This window comes from Haliotis rufescens, unplaced genomic scaffold (assembly GCF_023055435.1).
Source record: "Haliotis rufescens isolate VD_foot unplaced genomic scaffold, xgHalRufe1.0.p SCAF_5, whole genome shotgun sequence".
NCBI lineage: Eukaryota > Metazoa > Mollusca > Gastropoda > Lepetellida > Haliotidae > Haliotis > Haliotis rufescens.
The window spans coordinates 13,324,938-13,349,563 of NW_025964223.1; the positions used below are offsets into that span (position 1 = coordinate 13,324,938).

At 41.6% G+C, this 24,626-nt stretch overlaps 1 protein-coding gene across 1 annotated transcript; it reads right to left on the reverse strand.

The window, feature by feature from the left end:
* Nucleotides 1–718: 718 nt before the first annotated feature.
* LOC124138242 (dual specificity protein kinase Ttk-like) lies at nt 719–24,562 on the reverse strand. Its single transcript, XM_048384058.1, has 20 exons — nt 24,411–24,562; nt 19,481–19,597; nt 18,238–18,389; nt 17,358–17,431; nt 16,999–17,105; nt 16,500–16,637; nt 15,505–15,607; nt 14,402–14,590; nt 12,784–12,929; nt 12,055–12,505; nt 11,366–11,444; nt 10,377–10,454; nt 8,017–8,171; nt 6,759–6,928; nt 4,576–4,799; nt 4,035–4,211; nt 3,355–3,445; nt 2,401–2,486; nt 1,822–1,893; nt 719–1,115 (listed from the first exon to the last, which is right to left on the reverse strand). The coding sequence occupies exons 2-20, from the start codon at nt 19,587–19,589 to the stop codon at nt 960–962; spliced, it is 2,757 nt and encodes a 918-aa protein (XP_048240015.1). The 5' UTR covers nt 19,590–19,597; nt 24,411–24,562; the 3' UTR covers nt 719–959.
* Between the last annotated feature and the right edge of the window lie 64 nt (nt 24,563–24,626).

Consider the following 24,626-nt stretch of genomic DNA (forward strand, 5'->3'; position numbering starts at 1 on the left):
AATATGGCTGCTGCAAGGCTGATTTTTTCCAAGATAGCACAACATGAATTAGCCCCTAACCTATGTCGGTGTTGAGAGTGAGTTGGGTTTAACGCTGCTTATAACAGTATTCCAGTTATATCATGGCGTGTCAGCATAATGTGGGCGGAAAGCCCGAAGTGATGCAGGTCTCAGACAACAAGCACGAGTACGGTGCTGATAAACCTAGAAAGATAATCAGGGCAAACCAGGATTCGAACCCACAATCATAGATTTCTGGCGTGCCCAAGGGACACAAATCTGCACAGTGAATCGAGACGACTGGGCCACCTGTGCCCCCTTGTCATGTAGACCCACTAAGATACCATGCTGCAGTCTTAACATGAATGCCCCACTCAAACACAGTACACTGCCAAGTGCTTGACCGACTTCCCAAACTGAAGTATGGACTCCATATGGACTACCAGCCAATATTGAATGAAGGCTGCCCTGTGCCAACCCCTTGAATGCCCGGGCCAGGCCACATAACCAAGTAGGTGAGCCGCTTTGAACAGTGTGCCAGCTTGATGTGGAGAATAGTTTCTGACAACTCTCCACAGGGAATTGCAGTGCCCAAAATGACTGAGCCCCAGTTCAAGCATGGGGTACGACACAGTTGAGCACAAACAGGTTTTGCGTTAATTATAAGCAAAAACCTTTTCAAGAGCCTTGCTTGAAGGGTAGAACAAAAACAAACATGATCTTTGCATTATTTTATGACGGACAAGACAATACAGGATACCAAGAGCAAGGCAGGTTGTTCAGGCAGAAGAGAATTGCACAGACAGCACTTTCCATACAAGCAAGTTTAAAATTTTCCACAAGTTATTTTCTACATACATTGGATCACATGTACAATAGATTGCCAGACCCCAGTTGTTGGGAGCTATTGACATTTCGAGTCTAACATTTGTAATTACATATTTACACAAGACCATTATCTATTTCTGGTGAACGTTGATACACTGAAGGGGTGCTCGTACTTTGACAGCCCCGGACTCCTGCTTGATGCCGACAGGCTTCTCCTTGACACCGACCGCTGGCTGGTCACTGGCCAGACATGGTCTAGGTGCTTGAGACAGTACGACAGGCTGGTCCTGGAACACAACAACATATAAGGCTCTGTCACAACATGAATAAGTGCTGGTGGAAATCAACGAAACACTAGCCGCCTACAAACCCAGGTCACATTTCAATCTTAGCATTAAAACTGACATAAGTCTGTTAAACAATGGGTGTTATGTAGCACTTAGATTGTTGTACTGCCCATCACTTTATGAAACAGGGCTGTCGGCTTTCATGAACGATATTAGAATCACTTTTTACAACGACGGTGAGTACTGGTAACTACACATTAACATTCCTGGCAATTTCTGACAATTAGACTTTCACCAAATCAAAGGCAAACTATATTATCCATTTTATGACACGGTGATCACATTCAAATACACAATAATCATATACTCATGAGTGAGGTATAACTTTATCTGATGGGCTGCTTATTAGTATACATGGAAGGATGTGAAAGTCAAATAAATATCTTGTTTGGGGTCATTCAAGGGCAGGTGTGACAAGTTGTCTTTTTTTCTATTTAAATAGATTCAAGGACCGAACAGCATTGAGAACATATTGCAACATTATCTCAACAGGAAAAGCTGAAGTAGGATTAGGTACCTTGCATCAAGGATATTGATAAACACATGGAAACATGACATGCATAATAGTCCCCGATTTCAAATGGGAAAACTTGGTGGAAATATGAGCTATGCATCTACAAAATGAGGTCGACCTATTTGTGTTTACCTGTGAGAGAGTTTTGCTGGGCAGTGTACTAAGATCAATCTTCCCTCCGGTCTCCAACTGCTGCAGTAGGCCCTGAAACACAATGTTGAATGTTCAAAGTCATGTTAAACTTGTTGTGGCCTTACTTTGAACATGTTTTTTTTTTTTTTTTTGGGTTGTTTAACACCGCACTCAGCAATATTCCAGCTATATGACAGCAGTCTGTAAATAATTGAGTCTGGACCAGACAATCCAGTGATTGACAAAAGGAGCATCAATCCATGCAATTGGGACCGATGACATGCATCAACCAGGTCAGCGAACCTGACCACCCTATCCCGTTAGTCGCCTTTTATGGCAAGCATGGGTTACTGAAGACCTATTCTACCCCGGATCACGGGTCACAGCATGATCTAGTAATCCTGTTATTTTACAGTTTTCAAATAAGTGGCTCTCAGAAAAGATCCTATTATATATTCTACTTGTGAGAGTTACATCTACAGCAAAACAGTTAATGCTATAATCAAACCTTATCTTTACTAAATGCTCTATTTCTGCATGCGATGATCACCATGAATATTATCATGGAGAGCTGTGTACCTGTGTCAGAGACTGTGCACTGCGGGGCGAGGCGTTGCTGATCTGCAGCAGGGCATCCTTCATCGCCTTGGTCAGGGCTAAGGGAGCTGTGTAACACAGAACAGTGGACACTGGTCAGCAACGACACCAAACTAGTAGGGGTGTCACGATACAGGTACTTTACGATACGATACATATCTCGATTTTGAGGTCAAGATACGATACGTATCTCGATACAGCAATACCAACCTTTTATGCGTAAATTTAGAAGCAAACTTAATTACATGTCACATTCACAATTATGTATTCTAATCACTATCAGTAGTTTATTTTGTAAAATAATGATACTTAGAAAAGGTTGATTCTGTTTATTCAAACAAGTGTCAGACACTAACAAGTTTTTGTATGTGTCAAATTCAGAAAATATGATGACATTTCGATTTGAAAAGAAAAATCAATCAATACGCGAACAAATGGATACCGATTTCAATAAAATTTTGTATTGATAGAAATTTACATGTATCTCGTTTTGTATCGTGAGAATTATCTACTGATGCATTGGTACAATTGGCGAACCGTGACATCCCTACTAACTACTGAACAAACTTGAAGAGAAATATTGTAAGTAAATATTGCTGCCACTGTTAGAACAATTCCGGCTATATCTTGGCTAGATTTAGATAAGTTAGTATGGGCCCGGCAAATCAATGCGGAATAGTATGAGCAATGTAACACATATTGTTAGGGTACGATGACACACAATCAGCTAACTATTTTGGCCATCCGAAACATTTTAGTTTTTAAAGGAAGCATGTGGTTCAGAACCCATTCTAAACCAAAATCACCACAGGGCTAACAGAATTATAAAAACAAGCTACTTGAAACTTGTGAATCGTCTAAGGTGCACAGACATTAAAATACATATAGCCTTGATTTCAGTGCTTTCTGTATCGTCAACACAAATCGTGACATTACCAGGGCTCTTTTCTTTGTCCTCCATCAAGTAAGGATGGGCCAGAAGCTCATCAGTGTTAGGTCTCGACTTGGGGTCTCTCGTCAAACATTTCTGAAACATATTTGAAAGTGAAACCGTTACAGGTCATTTCTTTGTATGAGTTTCACATTATGCAAGCAGGAGAAGCTATCACAAGCACTCAATGAGATATATATGGTGCACAGTGTATATATGGGATAATTGATGCATGCTTACAACCAAACTCTACCAGGATAGAAACAGAAGTCTGCCAATTTTCTAAACCATCATTCTGTGACAGAACAAGCTAGTCCTGAAAGTGAACGACCGGCATGAATCAGCTGCTTTGAGCAATATGTTTAAAAACATGTTTGTTTGCTTGGTGATTAACGCCACACTCAAAAATAATCAAGCTATATGATGGCAGTCTGAAATAATCTGGATCAGACAATCCTGTGATTGACATCATGAGCATCGATCTACACAATTGGGATATGATGACAAGCATCAACCAAGTCACCGAGCCTGGCCACCTGATCCCGTTAGTCGACTCTTACGACAAGCATGGGTTACTGAAGATCATTTCTAACCCAGATCAGGACAGGTTTATAAACATGGGAATATGTAGTCCCACTACTTGCAGGTGATGATCACTGAAATGATGAAGTTTCCTATCTCACACCTTTAGGACATCTAGGAGATTCTTGTTAGCTATGTCTTGGAAGTCTATCTTGTGTTGAGGGTTTGTGATGGCTTGTAGCTTGCCCAGCTGGTTGCGGATGTGTTGGAAGGGCGTCTTGCCGTACACCATGTTGTACAGGATACAGCCGAGCGACCAAATGTCGCTTCTAACACTAATCTGTAACACCAAACAAAACTCACTTTTTTCGAATATTTCAATCAAATGCTGAAAAAAAAGCAATCATAAATTGGTACAAGTCTCTCAAGTGTAAAAGTGTGAAACAAAATATTCCCAAAATCTACTGACTTTACAAAGCGGCTGCTGACGAATAAATAACTCACAGGATGTCTGTTTAATGTTGTCCGTGACAACCAATGATTATAAGGGAGATAACCAAACACCATTCTATGCATATTCAATCATTAATGCCCTGAATGTTCATAACAGGGGAGAGACAAAGCTGACTGCTTCAGTTAAACTTAATATCAGCTTCTTGCCTAAATACACTGGCAAATAACGCAAATAACGCAAATAATCTCACCTTATATGTCGGTTTAACCCTGTCACTGGCACTCCCACCGTCGGATCCTTCAAAGGATTCCATGATGGCTTCCGGACTCATATAGTTGAGAGTCCCCATGGGTGTGTTGAGGAAGATGCTGGTCTTGTCCTGCTGCACGGCATTGGCGATACCGAAGTCAATCAGTCGCAGGTTCCCCGCCACCATCATGAAGTTGGCTGGTTTCAGGTCAGAGTGGATCACACCTACACGATACATCTCAGCATTATACATCGTGGACAAGTAGCGTCTTGCAGTATTTCAGGTCACAGTGGATCACACCTACACAATACATCTCAGCATTATACATCGTGAGCGAGTAGTGCTTGGTATTTCATGGTGTCTCAGCCTAAAGCCCAAGGGGAAGCAGGTTATAGACTTTTACTGCTTGATGAAACCATCAACCGAGCACAAGTTTGTTGAATCATAATAAGGGGAATCTAGGATTAGACCACTGAGCAACCCATCCTCCCACATCCGACATGGGACATGTGAGTAGAGGCAAGGTAAGTTACAGAAAAAACATCAGTATTGACAGAACTAAACTTTCAATTTAAAAAAAAAGAAAACATTACCTTTTCCATTTTGTTTTCTGTCATGGGTTTCATAAATTCTAGAGGAGTTAGCTAGTTGTGTATTTCTTAAACAAATATACAACCAAGTCACAAGCCTGACCACACAATTCATTTGGTTGCCTCTTACGACCAGCATAGCTTGCTGGGAACTTATTCTAACCTGGAATTCCCTGGGTTACTATGAAAAGATGTTCCTTAGTACATTAAAAGAAACAGGTATCTGAATCATGTGAATCAGATTGTATGACGATAGAACCATGAATACATGAATCATATCTCTAGCAATCAGGGATGTGAGCAGGTTTTCCCGAAAAAAGAGGAAAAGTCTAGGGGGCATGCCCCCCCAGAAATTTTTAAAACATTTGATTGCATTTTAAGCAATTTCGTGCTGTTTGAACAACATTCACACCAAGAAATGTAATAAGTCAATAGCCAAAAAGTCAAATAAACAAGATGACAGATGCAGTAAAATTTCAAAGTTAAATCAGTACTTTTAAAAAATCGGGCATAGCTTACGCGCACCTGGCTACCCGCCAGGTCTGGGAGCAATACTGCCATAAACTTCAACCCCCATCCCCCAGACACAAGGACAACTGTCACAAGCGTGCAATTTCTGACCCTTTCCCCCACGTTGAAGCATATTGAAAAAAACTTACCTTGTACTTACCTTTTGATGAAAAGACAAAACTCCATTGCAAACATAAGACATAAATACAACATATATCCCAATGTTATGGGGTTTTGGACGCTGAAGAAACATTCATAAGTTTCTCGCTAATCACATGAACTGTAAAACATCTCATTCACTTACAGGCTAAAAGACAACTTTATCTTAAAAACAAGCCATCAGCTGACTCTGAGTATTTACAATTTCTGTGTGACGCCACACCCCACGTTATAGTGCAAGTATTCGTGATAGAAAACGTATGATGTCCGAAAACCTATGCTGGTGAAAGCTCTGATCGAAAACAGGACAATCCGCGACTGTTGTCCGGTTTTCGATCATATTTTTCAGAGTGTTTTTTTTTTTTTTTAAATTAAATTTTTACGCGGAAGATGATTTTTTCCGAGGACTACTTTTTTAAAAAACGCGATTTTCCGCGTTTCCGCGGAGATTTCACATCCCTGAGCAATATATATAGACTCAACAGAGATTCATTAAATCCACCCACGTTTCAGTAGTTTAGGTGAGTGAGTGAGTTGGGTTTAACCCCGCTTTTAACAGTATTTCAGTTATATCGCGGCGTGTCAGCTTGATGTGGGAGTAAAGCCAAAAGGGATGCAGGTCTCAGACGTTTACCACTTCGGTGAAACCCACGAGCACGGGTATGGTGCTGACAAATCTAGAAACATAATCAGGGCGAACCGGAATTCGAACCCACAATCATAGGTTTCTGGCGTGCCCAAGGGGCTCAACTCTGCACAGCGATTCGCGGCGCCTTAGACCCCCCAGTAGTTTAGGAAAAGAAGGTCCAACCTATGGTGAGAACTATGCAACTATGTAGGGTTGTACTGACCAGAGAACCAGGCATGATGTATATCTGTTGTATGATGCTTAGCTGACTACCATGAATCTGCAACATCACGTACCTTCTTTATGGAGTGCATGTACAGCTGTCAGCATCTCCTTCCAGTAGAAGTGGATCATGTGGGGTTCTATCCCCTCGCCACTCTGGATACGGCTCTTGAAGAGCGTGGCCATGTCGGTCTCTCCGAAGTCCATCAACACAAAAAGTTTGTTGAGCTCCTCATTGTGCTCGCTGCAATAAGCAAATATTCATAACTACAATTCCTATCTAAGGCTATTAGTTTTTTATTTGATGGATCAAGGATACGCCGACCCTATTTTCTTCAAAATTGGAATAAATAACAATCCAAATTTACACATATTTCTTCCCCGCCAACATGTCGTACCTGCAAAATTATTTTGCATAATATTTCACAAAATTGTTTAGTCGACAAGTTGTATCAAAATTCCCTGCATGATAAATCTAGATTCATGTCCCTTGTTTCTTCATACACAGACTTAACTCCCTTTGAGAAAAGACAAAGCTTCAAGCAGATGATGGCACCAAAGATGGCACATTCACCATTTAACTGGAGCATCGGTGCCAGACCTAATCATGTTAATCGACATGGCTTGTCAGCATTAAAAACAAGAGCCATCAGACAAATCCCCCCCCCAGAACCTATAATAGCAAAAGGCACCATTCCAGCCCCTGGTTGATACATATACCAAGATTGGAGGAAAAATCTTCAACGGTTTTAAGTTATACTCGGAAAAATGAAATACGGACGTAAATCTCAAACTATCAAAAGGCTTTGTGTGTTGTTTAATGCCGCACTCAGCAATATTCCAGCTATATGACGGTGATCTGTAAATCTGGATCAGACAATCCAGTGATTAAAATAACGAGTGCTGATCCACACAATTTGGATACGATGACATGCATCAACCATGTTACCGAGCCTGACCACCCGATTCCATTAGTCGTCTCTTACAACAAACATAGTTGCATCTTATGGCAAGCATGGGTTGCTGAAGACCTATTCTAACCTGGATCTTCACGGGTCTTACCAAAAGGCACTAGTTCACCACTAGACCTATCTATGTGCCAAGATAGGTGAAGAAATATTGTACGGTTTTCAAGATCGGCTCCAGAAACGACATCTTGCACGAACCAACGGACGGTGTCCATTGTAGTACTCCCCACAAAACATGTTGCGGGAGATACAAATGGCCTAATAGCAGCCACTATTTTTGTGCAAGTGAGTGGGAAGGAGAGAGCGTGTGGAGATAACATTCTTACTGAACTCGAGTCGAACCAAACACAAATGTTTTACTTACAAATCATACATCTTGATGACACTCTTGCAGTACTGAAGTTTCTTCAGAAGGCGCACCTCATTCTTGAAACCATTGACCACGACCTCATTGGCATCTTCCAGGTCAACACACTTCAAGGCCCTGGTGTTCTTCTGGGTGTCAAACACCTGGTACACCTGCAGACAGACAGAGCATCAGCATGTAGAACATTGTCACTTTGTTGTCATATAGTACACAGGGTAAAGGTGGAGACACAAAAATGGGCCATTGTAAATGTAATAATATATGAGAAAAGAAGCGAGTACAGCGTTCAACATAACAGCAATGAAGTCTTAATTTGTCATGACATTATGACTGGTCCCAAATACCAGCAGTAGTTTTACCCTCTCTCCCAATAAATACAAAAACCCTTGACAAATCAATGTTTGAAATATCACCCTGCACGGGGCCTCTTGAAATATTTCATATTGGAACATCTCAACAAAATATTGCTAAAAGCAGAAGAATGAGTGAGTGAGTGAGTTTGATTTTATGCCGCTTTTACAATATCCCCGCAATATCACGGCTGGAGACACCAGAAATTGGCTAAACACATTGTACCCATGTCAGGAATCAAACCCGGGTCTTCGGCATGACGAGCGAACACTTTAACCACTAGGCTACCCGACCGCCCCAAGAGTGAGTGAGTGAGTGAGTGAGTGGGTGGGTGGGTGGGTGGGTGAGTGGGTGAGTGGGTGAGTGAGTGAGTGAGTGAGTGAGTGAGTGAGTGAGTGAGTGAGTGAGTGAGTGAGTGAGTGAGTGAGTGAGTGAGTGGAGTCCTATGCTGCATCTAGGTGAGTTTTATGCCACTTCAAACAGTGAGTGAATATGGTTTTACACCGCTTTTAGCAATATTCCAGCAATATCACGGCGGGGGACACCAGAAATGGGCTTCACACATTGTACCCATGTCAGGAATCGAACCCGGATCTTCGGCGTGACGAGCGAACACTTTAACCACTAGGCTACCCGACCGCCCCACACTTCAAACAGTCAGGGATCTATCTAGACCTGCTCAGAGGCTCCATTTCGGCAGCAAATGTCAGTACAACTTCCTGATATCACTGATAACAGGACCAATAAAGAGGATTGAAAAGGCTTTGATGCTCCGTCTTTCATAGCTGCATTGAATGCATTGTTAAAATACCTCTAATTTGAGAAAAAGCAAATTTAAACAAAAATCCCAATTTTTCTGCAAAAGGCACTTAGTTTTGGATCCTCCCTGTAGGTTGTCATATGGCAACCACTTCAGTGAAACCGATGAATGAGTGTCATGCCAACAGGACAAGGATGATATCCTGTTATCACGCGTGGATTCAAACAGGTGATGAGCAGATCTAACCTTAGCTGAGGAACACAACTACCACACAGCGAAATGAGTTGTCACTGACGAGCAGCTGTATTAGGCAATATTGTACCTGTAAGACAGTGTATGACCAACTTCACAGCTCAAACTAATTCTCCCAGAGTCACACCATCAAACACTGTCACATCCTCAGTTATCAAGGGTATTATAGCTCCATAACTACCCTGGACCAATTCACCAACACAGCTTCAATTTGATTGGTTGCTGATCTCAAGTTCATAACAGAGTTCAACTTCTGTGCTCAGTGTATTAACAGTCATGGAGATGGTGATGTCCCCTCTGAAATGAAGCTATTCTATACTGGAAAGTCGATGTAGATATCGTATCATCGAATGTGTCATGATGGCCACACTGACACATTGAACACTAACTGACAACAAGCATGGGAGGCCTGCTCTCGTTTCCCCTACCACACTGGCAAAACTCCTCTCATCAGTGAGTGATATTACTTGCAGATAATACATGTACCGTATTCAAAGTAATAAGCGCCCAGGGAGCTCTCAAAATTAGAAATAGGGGGCAGAAATAGAATATTATTTGGTGAAAAAAACAGATTTGAATGATAAATTTTGTGGTTTATGCCGACAGTCTGAAAAAGCTGTAAGACAGATATATGTTTCCAGAATTTAATTGCCAATAATAAAGGTAGCATATAACACACGAGTGCGTATTATACGCAAATAGGGGAAGGAAGCGATGCTTATTATATGCGAATAGGGGTCAGAAGGGGTGCTAATTGGGATTGTTCACTAGCAAATCTCGCCGTGGGCGCTTATTAGAGCGGGGCGCTTATTACGTCGAATATGGTAATAATAGTCACTTGACATACCTTAAGTTTCCTTACCCTATTTCCTTTAAACTGAAATTTGGAAAACAATGGCTGAAGGTTTCCATTCACATATATACAGTAACCATGGTAACCCATGAGAATACGTATCAACAGTTTTACAAATCGCAGGCACAGTAATGTAGTTACCTTTGCTGAGCCCCCTCGTCCGACCAGCTTCCAGATGAAGTACTGCTGACCGTTGACTGTCACAGTATCCACAGGGCTCTGCAAGGAAGAACAGCCTGATTAATGGCATGTCTCATCATTCCCACAATGTGGGCATCGGAACCTAGTTGGCATGTGCAGCCAAGTAAGGCATTATTGCACTTATATAGCGACGTGCATGTACGTGTGTGTGTTTGTGTTGCTGCTTGTACTAGTCCGGACTGATGCCGATTTATAGTGCTAGCTCACTGAGAAACCATGCCTCAGTTTAACATGAATACCCCACTCAGACACAGTGTACTGACTCCGAGCCGACCAGTCCTTGTTTTAGCCCCTTAATGCCGAGCGCCAGACAGGGTTACAACAAGTACCATCTTTTAACGTCTTTTGGCATGACATGGTCGGGGATCGAACCCCGGACCTTCCCCTCTTTCCGGGCGGACACTCTACCACTAGACCACGGAGGCGGTCCAGAAGCCTGTGAATAATCTGGACCAGGAAAAACAATGGCTGACCATTGATGACTGTGTGAACAATGTTACACATCCGGCACAATCAGCTAGGTCAAATATTGTGACCATCCTATTCTCATGAGCCAGCTCTTGCCATGCTGAAGGGGAGTGAGTAAGTGAGTGAGTTGGGTTTAACGCCACTTTTAACAGTATTCCAGTTATATCGCGGTGTGTCAGCTTAATGTGGGAGGAAAGCCCGAAGTGATGCAGGTCTCAGACGTTTACCACTTCGGTGAAAACCCACGAGCACGGGTATGGTGCTGACAAACCTAGAACCATCATCAGGTCGACCCGGGATTCAAACCCACAATCATAGGTTTCTGAAGTGCCCACAGGATGCGACTTTGACGACTGGGCCATCCGTGCCCCCTGCTAAAAGGGAACCACTCGTACCCATTCTGAACCAGAATCCCTACAGTGGCAACAGGTAGAGCACCCACAAGACTGTGTATGCCTCACCATGCTTGGAGTCAGTGATGCCATCTCGCCCAGTCGGTTCTTCATGCAGGGTGTGGACATCTTCGTCACAGCAGCAACACTACAGAGGGCAGATGAAACACATTAGTACACAGCTGTCAACACAAGCTCCAATGCCAAATTCAAATTGATGGCAAAAAAGACGGAAATGTTTTGACATGACAATGCATATTTACACTGAACTAATTCTTATGCTAAATCCTAATCCTAAAGTTCTGATTTCATATTCGTGGGTCCAGGCCCCATGATCCTATGAAACTATAATCAGTTATCTAAACACTATCAAAGTAAACTGTAAGCATCAGGAGTATCATATTTATCATCCAAAACTGGCTCACAGGAGATATTACTTGGGTGAGATCAAGCGATATCTACATTGTAGATATTGCTGCAATGAAATTGCATCACAATGCTTTGCAGACCATTGTGACATCATTGATTAACATGACGTCACAATCAAATGACATCACTAATGGCTCTGCTCCTGAAGCTGTTAGCAGTACTTTTTACACTTAGACACTGCTTATTACTGTCTACAAATTGAAAAAGTTGGAAGAATGATGTCGGAAGATATAAAAGATATAAATAAAATATCACCCTCGTGTCTTGTAACACGAGTTGATATATTTGATATCAAAAGACACGAGGGTGAGATTGTCCATATAACTCACCCCACAGGAGGCTGAGTGGGAATGTTGGGGGTAGGTAGGGAGGGTGGCTGAATACTTGGCGCTTGGGGCTCCTTCACAGACGAATCTGTTTGCTGTGCAGCACACTTAGAATCACTGTCTTTTCTCTCAGTCCTTTTCTTATCACATTCTCGGTCGCTGGCGGACTCAGCGCACTCAGGCGGGGCAAGACGTTTCTTACATTCAACACTAGACATGGCGAGCTTCGGCTTCTCTACTATACTCAAGTCCATGAAGCTCGCCGGCGCCACCTGGCTTCCGGGTTTGTCTTTGATGTTATGGTGAGTGGAGGATGCCAGTGGGGTCCTGTATTTCATTGGTTCCTTGAAGTCACATGATTGAGCAGCCTTCCCATCTGTTTCCATGGGAACTGTCACATCACTCTGTGACATTGACAGGTAACCTGAAGTGTGGGCATGGGAGCCAAATGTCTCTGAAATAGACAGCATTTGTTTCAATGTCAAAGTCATGACCGTTTTTAACCATGGTAACATCGTTGCTCAGTGTAAACAATCATTACAGAAAACAGGTTTAATATTCCACTGTAATAACGTTCCGATGTTTGCATGACAATCATTTATGACCATGTCTGATACATTTTACTTATTAATGCAATGACAACAACAAATATATTAAACCTGATGCTTAAACATTCAACAAACATTATGTTATTTCCTTTCTGAATTGGATTGCATCTATTTCACTACATACCATTCTCCTGTGGATGTGAGGGAAGAGGCTTGATACTGTCAATATTTTTCTCTTCCTCCAGATCAATATCATCTTCCTTCTTGCTGAATGGTAGACTCATCTTCTTCACTCTCATCGGAAGCCCAATTTTCGATGTTCCAAGTGGCCTGTTCAAATATATACAAATGTTTATGGTGCCTGGAATGGTTCACTATGAAGGATGAAGAAGAGGAGAGGCAAGAGGACAAATAAGAGGAAGTGGGAGGGTAGGAGGAAGTGGGAGGGTAGGAGGAAGTGGGAGGGTAGGAGGAAGTGGGAGGGTAGGAGGAAGTGAGAGGTAGGAGGAAGTGGTGGATGAGAAGAGGAGTAAAAAAGAGGAGGGCAAGAGGATAAAGAGGAAGTGGGAGATAGGAGTGAGTGAGTTAAGATTTAACGTCACATTGGCAGTATTTCAGCCAGATCGTGACGAGGTGGGAGATAGGAGGAAGTGGTGGATGAGAAGAGGAGTAGAAGAAAGAGGAGGGCAAGAGGATAAAGAGGAAGTTGGAGGGTAGGAGGAGGTGGATGTGGTCGAGTAGGGGAAGAGGAGGAATACCACAGACAAGTATGGCTGCCACAACTAGCAGGGCTTCAATGACAAAATGGAAACAAGTATTTGTCACAGAAGTGACGAAATGTCCGCCGCCTGTATATACACCAAAATACCAAATATGAAGACAATCCAGCGATTAGTTCTTGAGATATCGCGGCAACACCGTTTTCCAACTCCAAAAGCAGATTTGCCTGCTGTGACCTTGAAAATAGGGTCAAGGTCACCAAAACCGACTGGTGTCTGCGGTGTCTGTATATACACCATAGTTCCAAATATTAAGACAATCCTGCGATTAGTTCTTGAGATATCGCGGCAACACCGTTTTCCAACTCCAAAAGCAGATTTACCTGCTGTGACCTTGAAAATGGGGTCAAGGTCACCAAAACCGACTGGTGTCTGCGGAGTCTGTATATACACCATAGTTCCAAATATGAAAACAATCCAGTGTTTAGTTCTTGAGATATCGCGGCAACACCGTTTTCCAACTCCAAAAGCAGATTTGCCTGCTGTGACCTTGAAAATGGTGTCAAGGTCACCAAAACCGACTGGTGTCTGCGGTGTCTGTATATACACCATAGTTCCAAACATGAAGACAATCCTGCGATTAGTTCTTGAGATATCGCGGCAACACCGTTTTCCAACTCCAAAAGCAGATTTACCTGATGTGACCTTGAAAATGGGCTCAAGGTCACCAAAACCGACTGGTGTCTGCGGAGTCCGTATATACACCCTAGTACCAAATATGAAGACAATCCAGAGATTAGTTCTTGAGATATCGCGGCAACACCGTTTTCCAACTCCAAAAGCAGATATGCCTGCTGTGACCTTGAAAATGGGGTCAAGGTCACCAAAACCGACTGGTGTCTGCGGAGTCTCTATATACACCATAGTTCCAAATATGAAGACAATCCAGTGTTTAGTTCTTGAGATATCATGGCAACAAACAGGTGGGACGTACGTACGGACGGACGGACGGACGGACGGGCGGTCGTGAATACTATATCCCCCGCTTCGCGCTTTCGCGCGGCGGGGGATAAAAAAGCTTACCTCTTCCAGTTAGGGACAGAATCAGATGTCTTGGTCATCTGGCGACACTCTGGCGTACTCAGACAGTGCCGGAGCGGTCCCTTGCTGGCACTCTGTATGACTGACTTAAGGTGGGACAGGCTGGCTGCATCAGTTGTCAAGTTACCATTCAGAGTGTCGTCACCCGTAACGCATGATGTGGTGTGCGATCTGTTTACAAATAGAATTGCATTTTAAGTCAAAGCAAATATTTCCAGATGATAATGGGAAAACAAGACAAATGGTTACATCAGTATATAGATCACTATTTTCAGTTGTTTGCCAAAGTTACATGTGGCTGCTAATGAGGTTAAGGTGTCCCATGGAGGAGACATAAGCTTGTTGAATTCAGTTGGTTGTTTTACTCCGGACTCAGCAATATTCCAGCTATATGACGGCAGTCTGTAAATAATTGAGTCTGGACCAGACAATCCAGTTACTGATATCATGAGCATCGATCCACGCAACTGGGATCGATGACATGCTTCAACCAAGTCAGTGAGTCTGACCACCCGATCCCGTTAGTCGCCTTTGACGGCAAGCATGGGTTGCTGAATTAAGATTGTTTTAAGTTTAAGTCTTTGCTTATTGTGATAACCAATCAGGTTACACAGTGTGTGAAATATTCAACACTCGACATGAGCAATAACTGAATCCATCATGGCATGATGAAGCACAATCAGCCACACCTTAGGGGTTCCCTAGTTTCCAAAAGAAAACTGAAAAACCACAGGGTTAATTCTTCTGCCTTGACATTCTCTACTAGAAAGATCACACAGGAAGGGAAAGCCCTGACTAAGCAGAAATACACTGAAAGAGAGAATGGGGATCACAGCTATTTCACAGTGGCCTGTGGTTTAATGTGGCCTTCGTGTTCAACAAGTCACACAAGTTGATCATACAAATTATCCATGACTGCAGTCAGTGAGTCCATTTGAGGTCATGGTGACACAGAAACGGTCATCAGAGACATCCAATCTCCATCTTTGTTATGCCTTCACAAATAGTAGCTCTGAGGGAAATCTCAAATGATGGCAGGTATAAGAACTGAGAAGGTATTCAGGTATACTAGAAGGTATACTCACTGCGCTGACTCTTCAGGTGGGGTCACTTTGGCTGGCATCACCTCATCTGTAGCTTCCTTACTGATAGCACTGCTCCCCACACTGCAGTGTCTTTTACTCTCAGCTGGAATTACAGAGAAGGACAGGTTCCTCAATTTTTATAGGAGTTGGCAAATACCACACATATTCTTTATTCTTGTCTTGTCACATCCGAACTATGTCAGCAGGGATAATTCTAGGGTGAGGCCTTGTGATTTTACCCCTAAATTTGAAAAAAGGCCCACATTTTCAAATACAATGGGGCATTTTAACATTGTGCTGTATGGGCAAGTGTGGGTGTACCTCTGGAATATTTGAAATTTTCACATAAAGGGCCCATGTCAGAAAATTCCTCGAGTGAACCCTGGTCATGCAGTACCAAAACAAATATCAAGGAAGGCCAAGTAACAGAAATACACTCCTTTACCTATTTACATCACAAACCTTCCGCCATTCGGTAAGATCTACTCATCTTAATCAGTGTTCAACCTAAGGTTGTCCTGGATCTTCTCTAAGGGTACTGGAATGTATTGGGAACCCCAAAATTTGTAACCTTTAACATTAGAGTATGAGTAGGACCCCTTGACATTCATGCTCAATTATGAACACTGATGATAAACAACTACCAAGCAATTTGGTTTTGTCCCATCTGTAAGACCAGTGCTAGGTTGTAAACCAGCAAGGGTTAAGGCTGAAAAGCCTAATACGCCAATTGATGCAAAAAAGTAACACTTAGCCATTTCCCGTAACATTTTATCTTTCATTTTCTCCCTTGATCATAATCATAATCACAGGCCTTGATCACCACCTGATTTTCCCTACAACAATAACAGACTCATTTTTCAAGTGCCACGATTGCGAGATAGTTTGCAATTTCTAAGTCTGTAGGTTTCTTTAATTGAAACTTAATTAAATTAATTAATTAAACTGCACTGAAATGACTACATTTAAACTGCTATGCATGGTGAGGCAGTCACCTGGCACAGCACTCTCCGTGGACGTGAGTCTGGTCTTCCCGTTCTCTAAGTTCCGCAGAGCCTCTCTCACTAACTCCTTCGGTTCAGCTTCTATAAGCCGTGCCTTCTCCAGAATCTTCTTGGCTTTTGACACATTACCTGAAAACACACCAGACATAAGCTGTGGAACTCATGATGATTGTGATCTATGTCTTGAGTGAGTGAGTGAGTGAGTATGATTTCATGCCGTTTTTAGCAATATTCCAGCAACATCACGGCAGGGGACACCAGAAATGGGCTTCACACATTGAACCTGTGTCGGGAATCGAACCTGGGTCTTCAGGCATGACGAGCGAACGCTTTAACCACTAGGCTACCCGACCGCCCCATCTTGAAATGTGTCACATGACAATAAAATAAGCCCCACTATTTCCTTCAGTTTAACATGTTGAAAACAAAAACAATTTTTATTCTATTACCATATTCTGGTACATTGAGTGACTGAGTGTCCTTGGCTCACCTTGTCTGACTTCAAACTCGGCCGCTGCAGTATGTACAATGGAGAATCTGCGCACAATTGACCTGGCATATGTCAGCAACGCTTCAGCCTCGTCGGGGCTGTACTCACTGAAAACCAACAATAAAGTCACAAACTGCATATCGGCAAACCAGAAGACATGAAACAGAAAGCTTTTGTTTTTGCTTCAGCAAAACTTACCACCTCAATATTTTCACCCTAAAAACTTCAAAGCATGGATAGCCTGCTTGCAATAGTACTTAACATGCTTAAACGTCATTACCTAAGAACATTTCTTTCTTTTTTTCATAGTCTCAAAAACCATTGCAAAAGGAGATTTCCCCTTAGCTTTATAGACTTACCTCTTGACTTGGGCATAATCTAAAAATAATTTGGCATAGGTCTCATTTCTCTTGTTATCTGCAGACGATATGGCCTGCAATGGAGAAAAAGAAATTTCATATGAATACGACAAAAAGCAAAAATGGACCCATACGAGATTAATTCTGATCAACACATAATGGTGCAACAAATAATGAGTGAGTGAGTGAGTGAGTGAGTGAGTGAGTGAGTGAGTGAGTGAGTGAGTGAGTGAGTGAGTGAGTGAGTGAGTGAGTGAGGGTATGGTTTTATGCCGCCTTTAGCAATATTCCAGCAACATCCGGCAGGGGACATCAGAAATGGGATTCATGCATTGTACCCATGTCGGGAATCGAACCTGGGTCATTGGCGTGATGAGCAGCTGATGAGTGAACGCTTTAACCACTAGGCTACCCGACCGAGCAGCACCAAATCATGACATACACAAGATGCACAAGCAGTGGTCACAAAACCTAATTGTCTGTTTGCCCAAGATTAGTGAAAAGCTAGTCGGACAAGTACTTTTTCCCAAAAATCTAGTTATTGTACATAACCACTAGTCCGAAATGAGCAGTGGACTAGTTGGTGTCTTCCCCTGCAAACTCACAGCGAAGACCACATACAATCAATAAACATGATATAAAAATTCAGTTACTTCAACATGTTCAATTAGGTCTGGACTTCAAAATTTAGTGTAAACACTTTTCTAGTGAAAGCCTTTTAAGTGAGAGCTGATGGGATTTAACCATGTTAACATTCAAGATTTTGTTGTTCACCTTCACCATATGCCCATCAATGACCTTGAACTACCAAATGCTGATGCAGTAAGGAGATGACTAATATCATCTTAAATTACCATTTCATTTCTTTTACTATGGTTACCTTAAAGGCCCTATCATACAGACAGGACAGCAAATTGTGTCTTGCAACAGCATCCTTGGTTCCGACTTGTGACTTCACTAGATTGATATAGTCATACCAATCCCCAGGCTTGTTGCCAGCATCTCCTATTCGGTTGATCCAGCTAGTGTGATCTGAAACTCGAGTACCAAACGTTATTCCATCAATTATCAAGATTATCCCAGGTATACATTTTGACCGACTTACAGGCAGATATGAGCATGATGAGGCAGTAAACGACAGTAAAAATCCCGATTTTGAATTATAAATTCCCCAATTACTCAGAATTTATGAAAATAAGAACATGAAAACAATAATCCAATTTGGAACAACATCACAATTTTTTCCAAATTTGCCTGTCAAACACACTTAGTTTGGAATCTGAGATACATCCCTGTATCCACAGACAGGATGATGGATTCCTATTTTCAAAGGCAGAGGTGCCAACCCAAATCTGAGGCACTTAGGAATATCTGTGATAATCATAATTGGGATTCCAACTTTGTAATTTGTATTTCAAAAATAATAAAATAAGTTACATGATCTCATGGTGCTATTGATACTGAACTATCATCCAAAAGTCGAAAACTTGCATCTCAATTTGATGTTCTACAACAGCAGAATAACAGAGAGTGAAAGAATATGCTTTTGTGCTGCCTTGGGACACCAGATGGTGTTTTTTTTTGCTTAATGCCACACTCAGCAATATTCCAGCTATATGACGTCAGTCTGTAAATAATCGAGTCTGGACCAGACAATCCATTGATTGATATCACGACCATTGATTCACCAAACTGGGATACAATGACATGCATCAACCAAGTCAGCAAGCCTGACCACCCGATCACCTTAGTTGCCTCTTACAAGCATATTCTCCTTTTAAAGCAAGTATGGGTTGCTGAAGACCTATTCTTACCAGGACCAGGGTACCCCAGAAATGGGCTTCACACATTTGACACATATGGGGAATCAAACCCAGGCCTTCAGCATGACAAACAAATGCTTTAACAAATAGGCCACCCTACCAACTTCAGAATAGCAGGGAAAGGATGTAATGAAAAAGCCAACGGTAATCTACAATTGCCATGGTAATTCAAACAAGCAATTACTGAAATAATCATGATATTATCGTGGGTCATGTGCATCAACCTAACAAACAAGATAGAGCACTTTAAGACAGCTTTAAAACATGAAGAACACACCGGGTAAAACATTTGTTACACACCTGTTATAGTAATACTGTCTGTGTCATTTTTCTCAGTTTTCACTTGACATGAAGCAGTGTGGGACTTTAGTTTGTCAAACTGTGACTTGAAGGCAGTCCAGCTACTCATGGTTTAGCCTGCAAAACAACAACATAAAACGCATTCAGCATGTTCAGTCATCATGATCATTATGTAAATTTGCAGGGATTGAAATTGAAACTAGTAACACACTCCTGTTTACATTAACAATGTTAATGATATCCCATGGGTTGGTAGAACTATGAACATTTTGGGGGGTGTTCCAATCTCATTAACAAATGATTAAAATCAGATCTTAGCTAAACAAAGATCTGAGGACATCCCATTACTGGTCACGTCAGAATGACCTTTCATCTGACCAATCAAAGCGCCGCTTACCAGATCATTAAGGTGACAGTCGGAATGTGTTTTCTAATCATGCAACCTCAAAAACGTTAACATTGGGTATTCCAAACGACAGTTTACGGCCCATACGACTGATTCCGTCAAAATTATAGTCTATTTCTCGCTTCCGTGGGATAAACATTTGAACAGAGGTGGCGTTGCACAGTACATGGGAAGCACTGCCATACAATTGCAACCATATATTAGACATTCCCGGAATGTTCGTTTGTTCAGTTTTCAAAATGTAAATACCGGTAGAGAACTGTGTCATCATATTTTTCAAGCGTAGTCTGAAATAGAAGTTGCCAGGTTGAAACGAGTGCCGTAAAGCTCGAGAAAGCTGATTTCTAATTGGCTGATGTCGACTTCTTGTTAGTCATTTCAGTGGTCAGTCAAAGTTCACGAAAGGTCGTTCTGACGTGACCCGTAATTGGATGTCCTCAGATCTTTGTCTAGCGGCAGCGAGAACTTATTTTAATGAGATTGGTGTGTGTTCCTATGAGTGATTAATATTTAGGCAAGTGGACCTTTTGTGTTCATTTCTATCCCTGTAGTACAATCAACACATACCATACATCATAATACATACAGATTATTACTAGTCAGACACCATTTATCTTACCATGCTTACAGCTAAAGCGAGTTAGATATATTTGGAAACGAGTTGTATATATCAGGCATGAGTGTGCACAGTAATCTGTTTAAGCTTACACGCCCTGGAACCACATTATTTTAGCATGAAATCGATACATATTGTGCCTATTCTTATCTTAGTGATACATTAACAGATTATTACATAACACAATGGTTATGGTATGGGGCGTCATCCGGCTAACTGCTCATACTCAGTGTGATCCTCTTCAATAAAAGGTTTCCGTCATATCCTGTAGATTTCTTTCCTATGTTATGTTTCAAATGATCGCTACTTTATGAACATGAAGAAGCAGAAAGCTGTCATTAGGATTCTTCCACTACAGTCTTGTCTTAACATTTGTTTTCCATGTCATTGGTAAAATCTTCATAGACTATGTAGCAGGATATGGTGACATCTAGGGCTGGGACGAGTCCAAATTTACTACACGGGTACCCATTTGACCATACTCCTGTCAACATGTATTTAGAAACCAATCTTGTCAAGCATACACTGAAGTTGACTGAAGTTATATCTTTATGCAAACATATTAAGTCAGAAAGAATGGGTGTATAGTCAGAAAGAAATCTGAACATTAGCATGATTAGTGACTTGTAGTGTTGCCATTAACATGATTAAACAATATATCACGTGCTAACCACAGGTGCAAGTAAACCTGTGGTTACCCAGGTCCTACTCAGTACCCACCTGACCCGAGTACACAAGTTACCTGTCCAAGCCCTAGTGTCATCCCACGGATGACATCCTTACTAGGGGTGACTATTGGTCTGGAAATCACTATTGAAATAACTATTGATATTGAAAGAAACTATTGCGATAACTATTGATATTGCAAGCAACTATTGCGATAAATATTGATAGTTTTCAGTGTATCATTTTAGAAAGATTTTAGAGAAAGATTTGAATGTGATAACCATAACAACAAATAAAAAGTAAAGTTTGATATATGACGGATTTGTTTTTTCTTTACCCTTATAATGTAAGAAAATGAAACTTCCACATTACCATGTGTAAATTACTACCACTCATAATCAAAAGAAAAATAAATTTGAACAGCATTTGATTCAATCGCATGATATGGTAAATACAATTGAAACTATCGATATTCCTAACTGAAATCGATACTATTGATCGGAAACTGATTTAACAATCGATGTATTGACTTTAAGTGCTTACCAATAGCAATATATCGATATTCCTATTTATCGTGACACCCCTAATCCTTACCCAACCTCTTTGGTAATGTGACCAGAAGGTCTGTTGTTCGAATCCCATCATGGGACTCGGCAATTTTCGTTCATTTTCAATTTGAGCCACAGAAGTCTCAGTGCCCTACTATGCGACCCGGGACGTGCCTTCTGTTGACAGGGAAGTATGTAGCAGATGACAGATACCATAGATGACATCCAGATCTTGTCAGCTTGCTGACGGGGTTAATTTCTTTCATCATGCCTTTGTTCATGTGGACAAGGTTACCCCTAAACTCTATCCTCAGCACTTGGATCCCCTTTCCAATTAAGCACCCCTCTAGGATTATGTACCTGTTTAGATCAAACACCCCTTAAAGATCCTTAGGGTTGGGCAGCATGCCAATCAAACGCCCCTTTACCATGTTTACGTTCCTTCGGGTTATCATTAGGTACCCCTTTGCGATCCCAAGAGTTAGTTGTAAGTTATGGAATGGGTAAGCTACCATACCTCTATTTTTGAACTAATCCAATTTAATTTGAGTAACCAAATACTGCAGTCTAAGTTACTCTAACCTTGAGAGAAATCTCTACAATTTATTCAGGTTTTGAATTACACAGAGGAAAATAGCTACTGTGCATACACATCAAGTTAAACATGTTAAACATGTTAAATATTAGATATTAACATGATTAACACATTAAATGATTAGCCTAGTTTAGCTTCATGCTGACAATGTGAGTTTGATCCTCAGTACACTGCTAATTGACATCTGAAAAAGCAGGGTTTGACAAATTAACTTGTCTACTAGCAACTAGTGTGAAGCCAGTAATGTTTAGGAAGGACAGGTGACATTCTCCTTGTGTACCATCAGTAATAGGTAGATGGTAACTCTGTAGCATATCTAGCCTTGATCCAAGGCTGTACAGCATGATAAGTCCATGGGTGCAGGTTTACAAATTAACACTAGGGGAGTAGTGCACTTTACCGGGCGCACTTTTTAAGATCCAATTAGCGCTGTGGGGGCTCAAACGCGCTTTGCCGGCTCACCGGCTCTGCTAATTAATGCGTTAATTAGCCGACGCTCTACCACTGGACCACAGGCGCTATCACATGTAATCAGTGCTCATTTAACGGGTCATTAGAATCCTCATTGACATGCATGCATAATTCAGTAAACGATGAATTGTGCATGCGTGTGACGTCACGGTCCGCTCTCCCATTCATCTTTTCTTGAAACCACACCCGCAATTGTTTATGTCAGCATGACCGACCAATGGGATTAACCAGATTAACGCTTGAAAAGGTAAGAATTTATGGCTAACCCTTGCCCAAAGCAAGCTAACCCTAATGACCGAAAAGGGGTTTTGGATCGTAAAGACGTGTAAGTTTCCCTAAGACCGAAAACGGGTGTTGGATCGTAAAGACGTGTAAGTTTCCCTAAGACCGAAAAACGGGTGTTGGATCGTAAAGACGTGTAAGTTTCCCTAAGACCGAGAACGAGTGTTTGATCGTAAAGATGTGTAAGTTTCCTTAAGACCGAGAACGGTTGTTTGATTGTAAAGATGTGTGAGTTTCCCTAAGACCGAAAACGGGTGTTGGATCGTGAAGCGAGAGTCACCAGAGCTAGAGGCACGGTAACGGTTTAACGAGACAGTGGTGGCACTATAGCGCGGTAATTGAGCGGATGGTAGAGCTTGGGCTGCGCCCGGTAACTGCATTGTTGCCAACACTAGCCCTGCTAACCTGGGGCTAGTACAAACTCCTGCAGCCTCGTACAAATTTCCCATTGCCCCGTTTGTTTTGAACATTTTATCTTTACTAGATCTCTAGGTCTAGCAACCCTGAGGTGATTAGTAAAATTTCTATCCTTAATATCGGCAAGTCCAGATAAATACAACCTTGTGAAATCCAGAGCTTTACCCTGTTTACTGATGCTTCTGTATGGATGGTATTGATATGGCTATCTTTAGTGCCTCCACAACATTGTGAGCAATTGACAGTTTTGACAGGACAGACAGACACACGACATGTTGATACCAATAAATGTATCAACATGGGGGTCTCCTGGCAAATCTGGATTTCACAAGTCTTTAAGGAGACCAGTCTCTTCAATATAGGGACAGCATGTTCATATTATTTATATAATATAGAAATTATGATTTAAACTAATAACTTGTGCAAATCAGGCCTGCACTTCTTGGCCTATTGCATATAATTCTTGTGGACTAGTGCAGAAATGTATTAATTACCAACCCTGAAAAGTGTGGCCAGCAAAGTGCAGGATTCACATTTACCTGTCAGAAGACCAAATATTGCGATGCATTTAATTAAAACTGCAAAACATGCACGAGTCGATATTCCTTTTTCACTGCTCATGATTAGCCTAGGTCAGAAAAAAACCTGAATCGTGACTGACTGTGATTTTACGGCGGATGGATTCTACATGTCATAAGCATTTAATATCTTCTGTAAATGTTTCAGCAGGGGTCAGTGAGGTTGCATTGATTTGTTAAACATTGAAACAAAATACAATAGGCGACATCCTATGTGTCTAGACAGCTGGTACAAATGAGCAGGACAAGTTGGGGATGGGATCGGGAACTCAGATGAAGCCCATTAGCTACTTAGACTAACTTGCAAATAATAGCCACATTCAACAGTACATTAAAATGTGTTTTACTTACAATGATTGTTACATTTCCATCAAGAGTAATTCCATATATTCACTTTGTAAGGTTCATTATTTAAACCTTAACATAAATATGCCGAGACAATGTTTTGAAAATACTTCTTTAAAATGGCCGCTTCTCATCAAATATGTTAGAATCAATTTGATTGGTCTACTATGAGCTCATCCCCAAACAGCGATTGGACGAGCCTCCTTAGCTCCGTGCACAGAC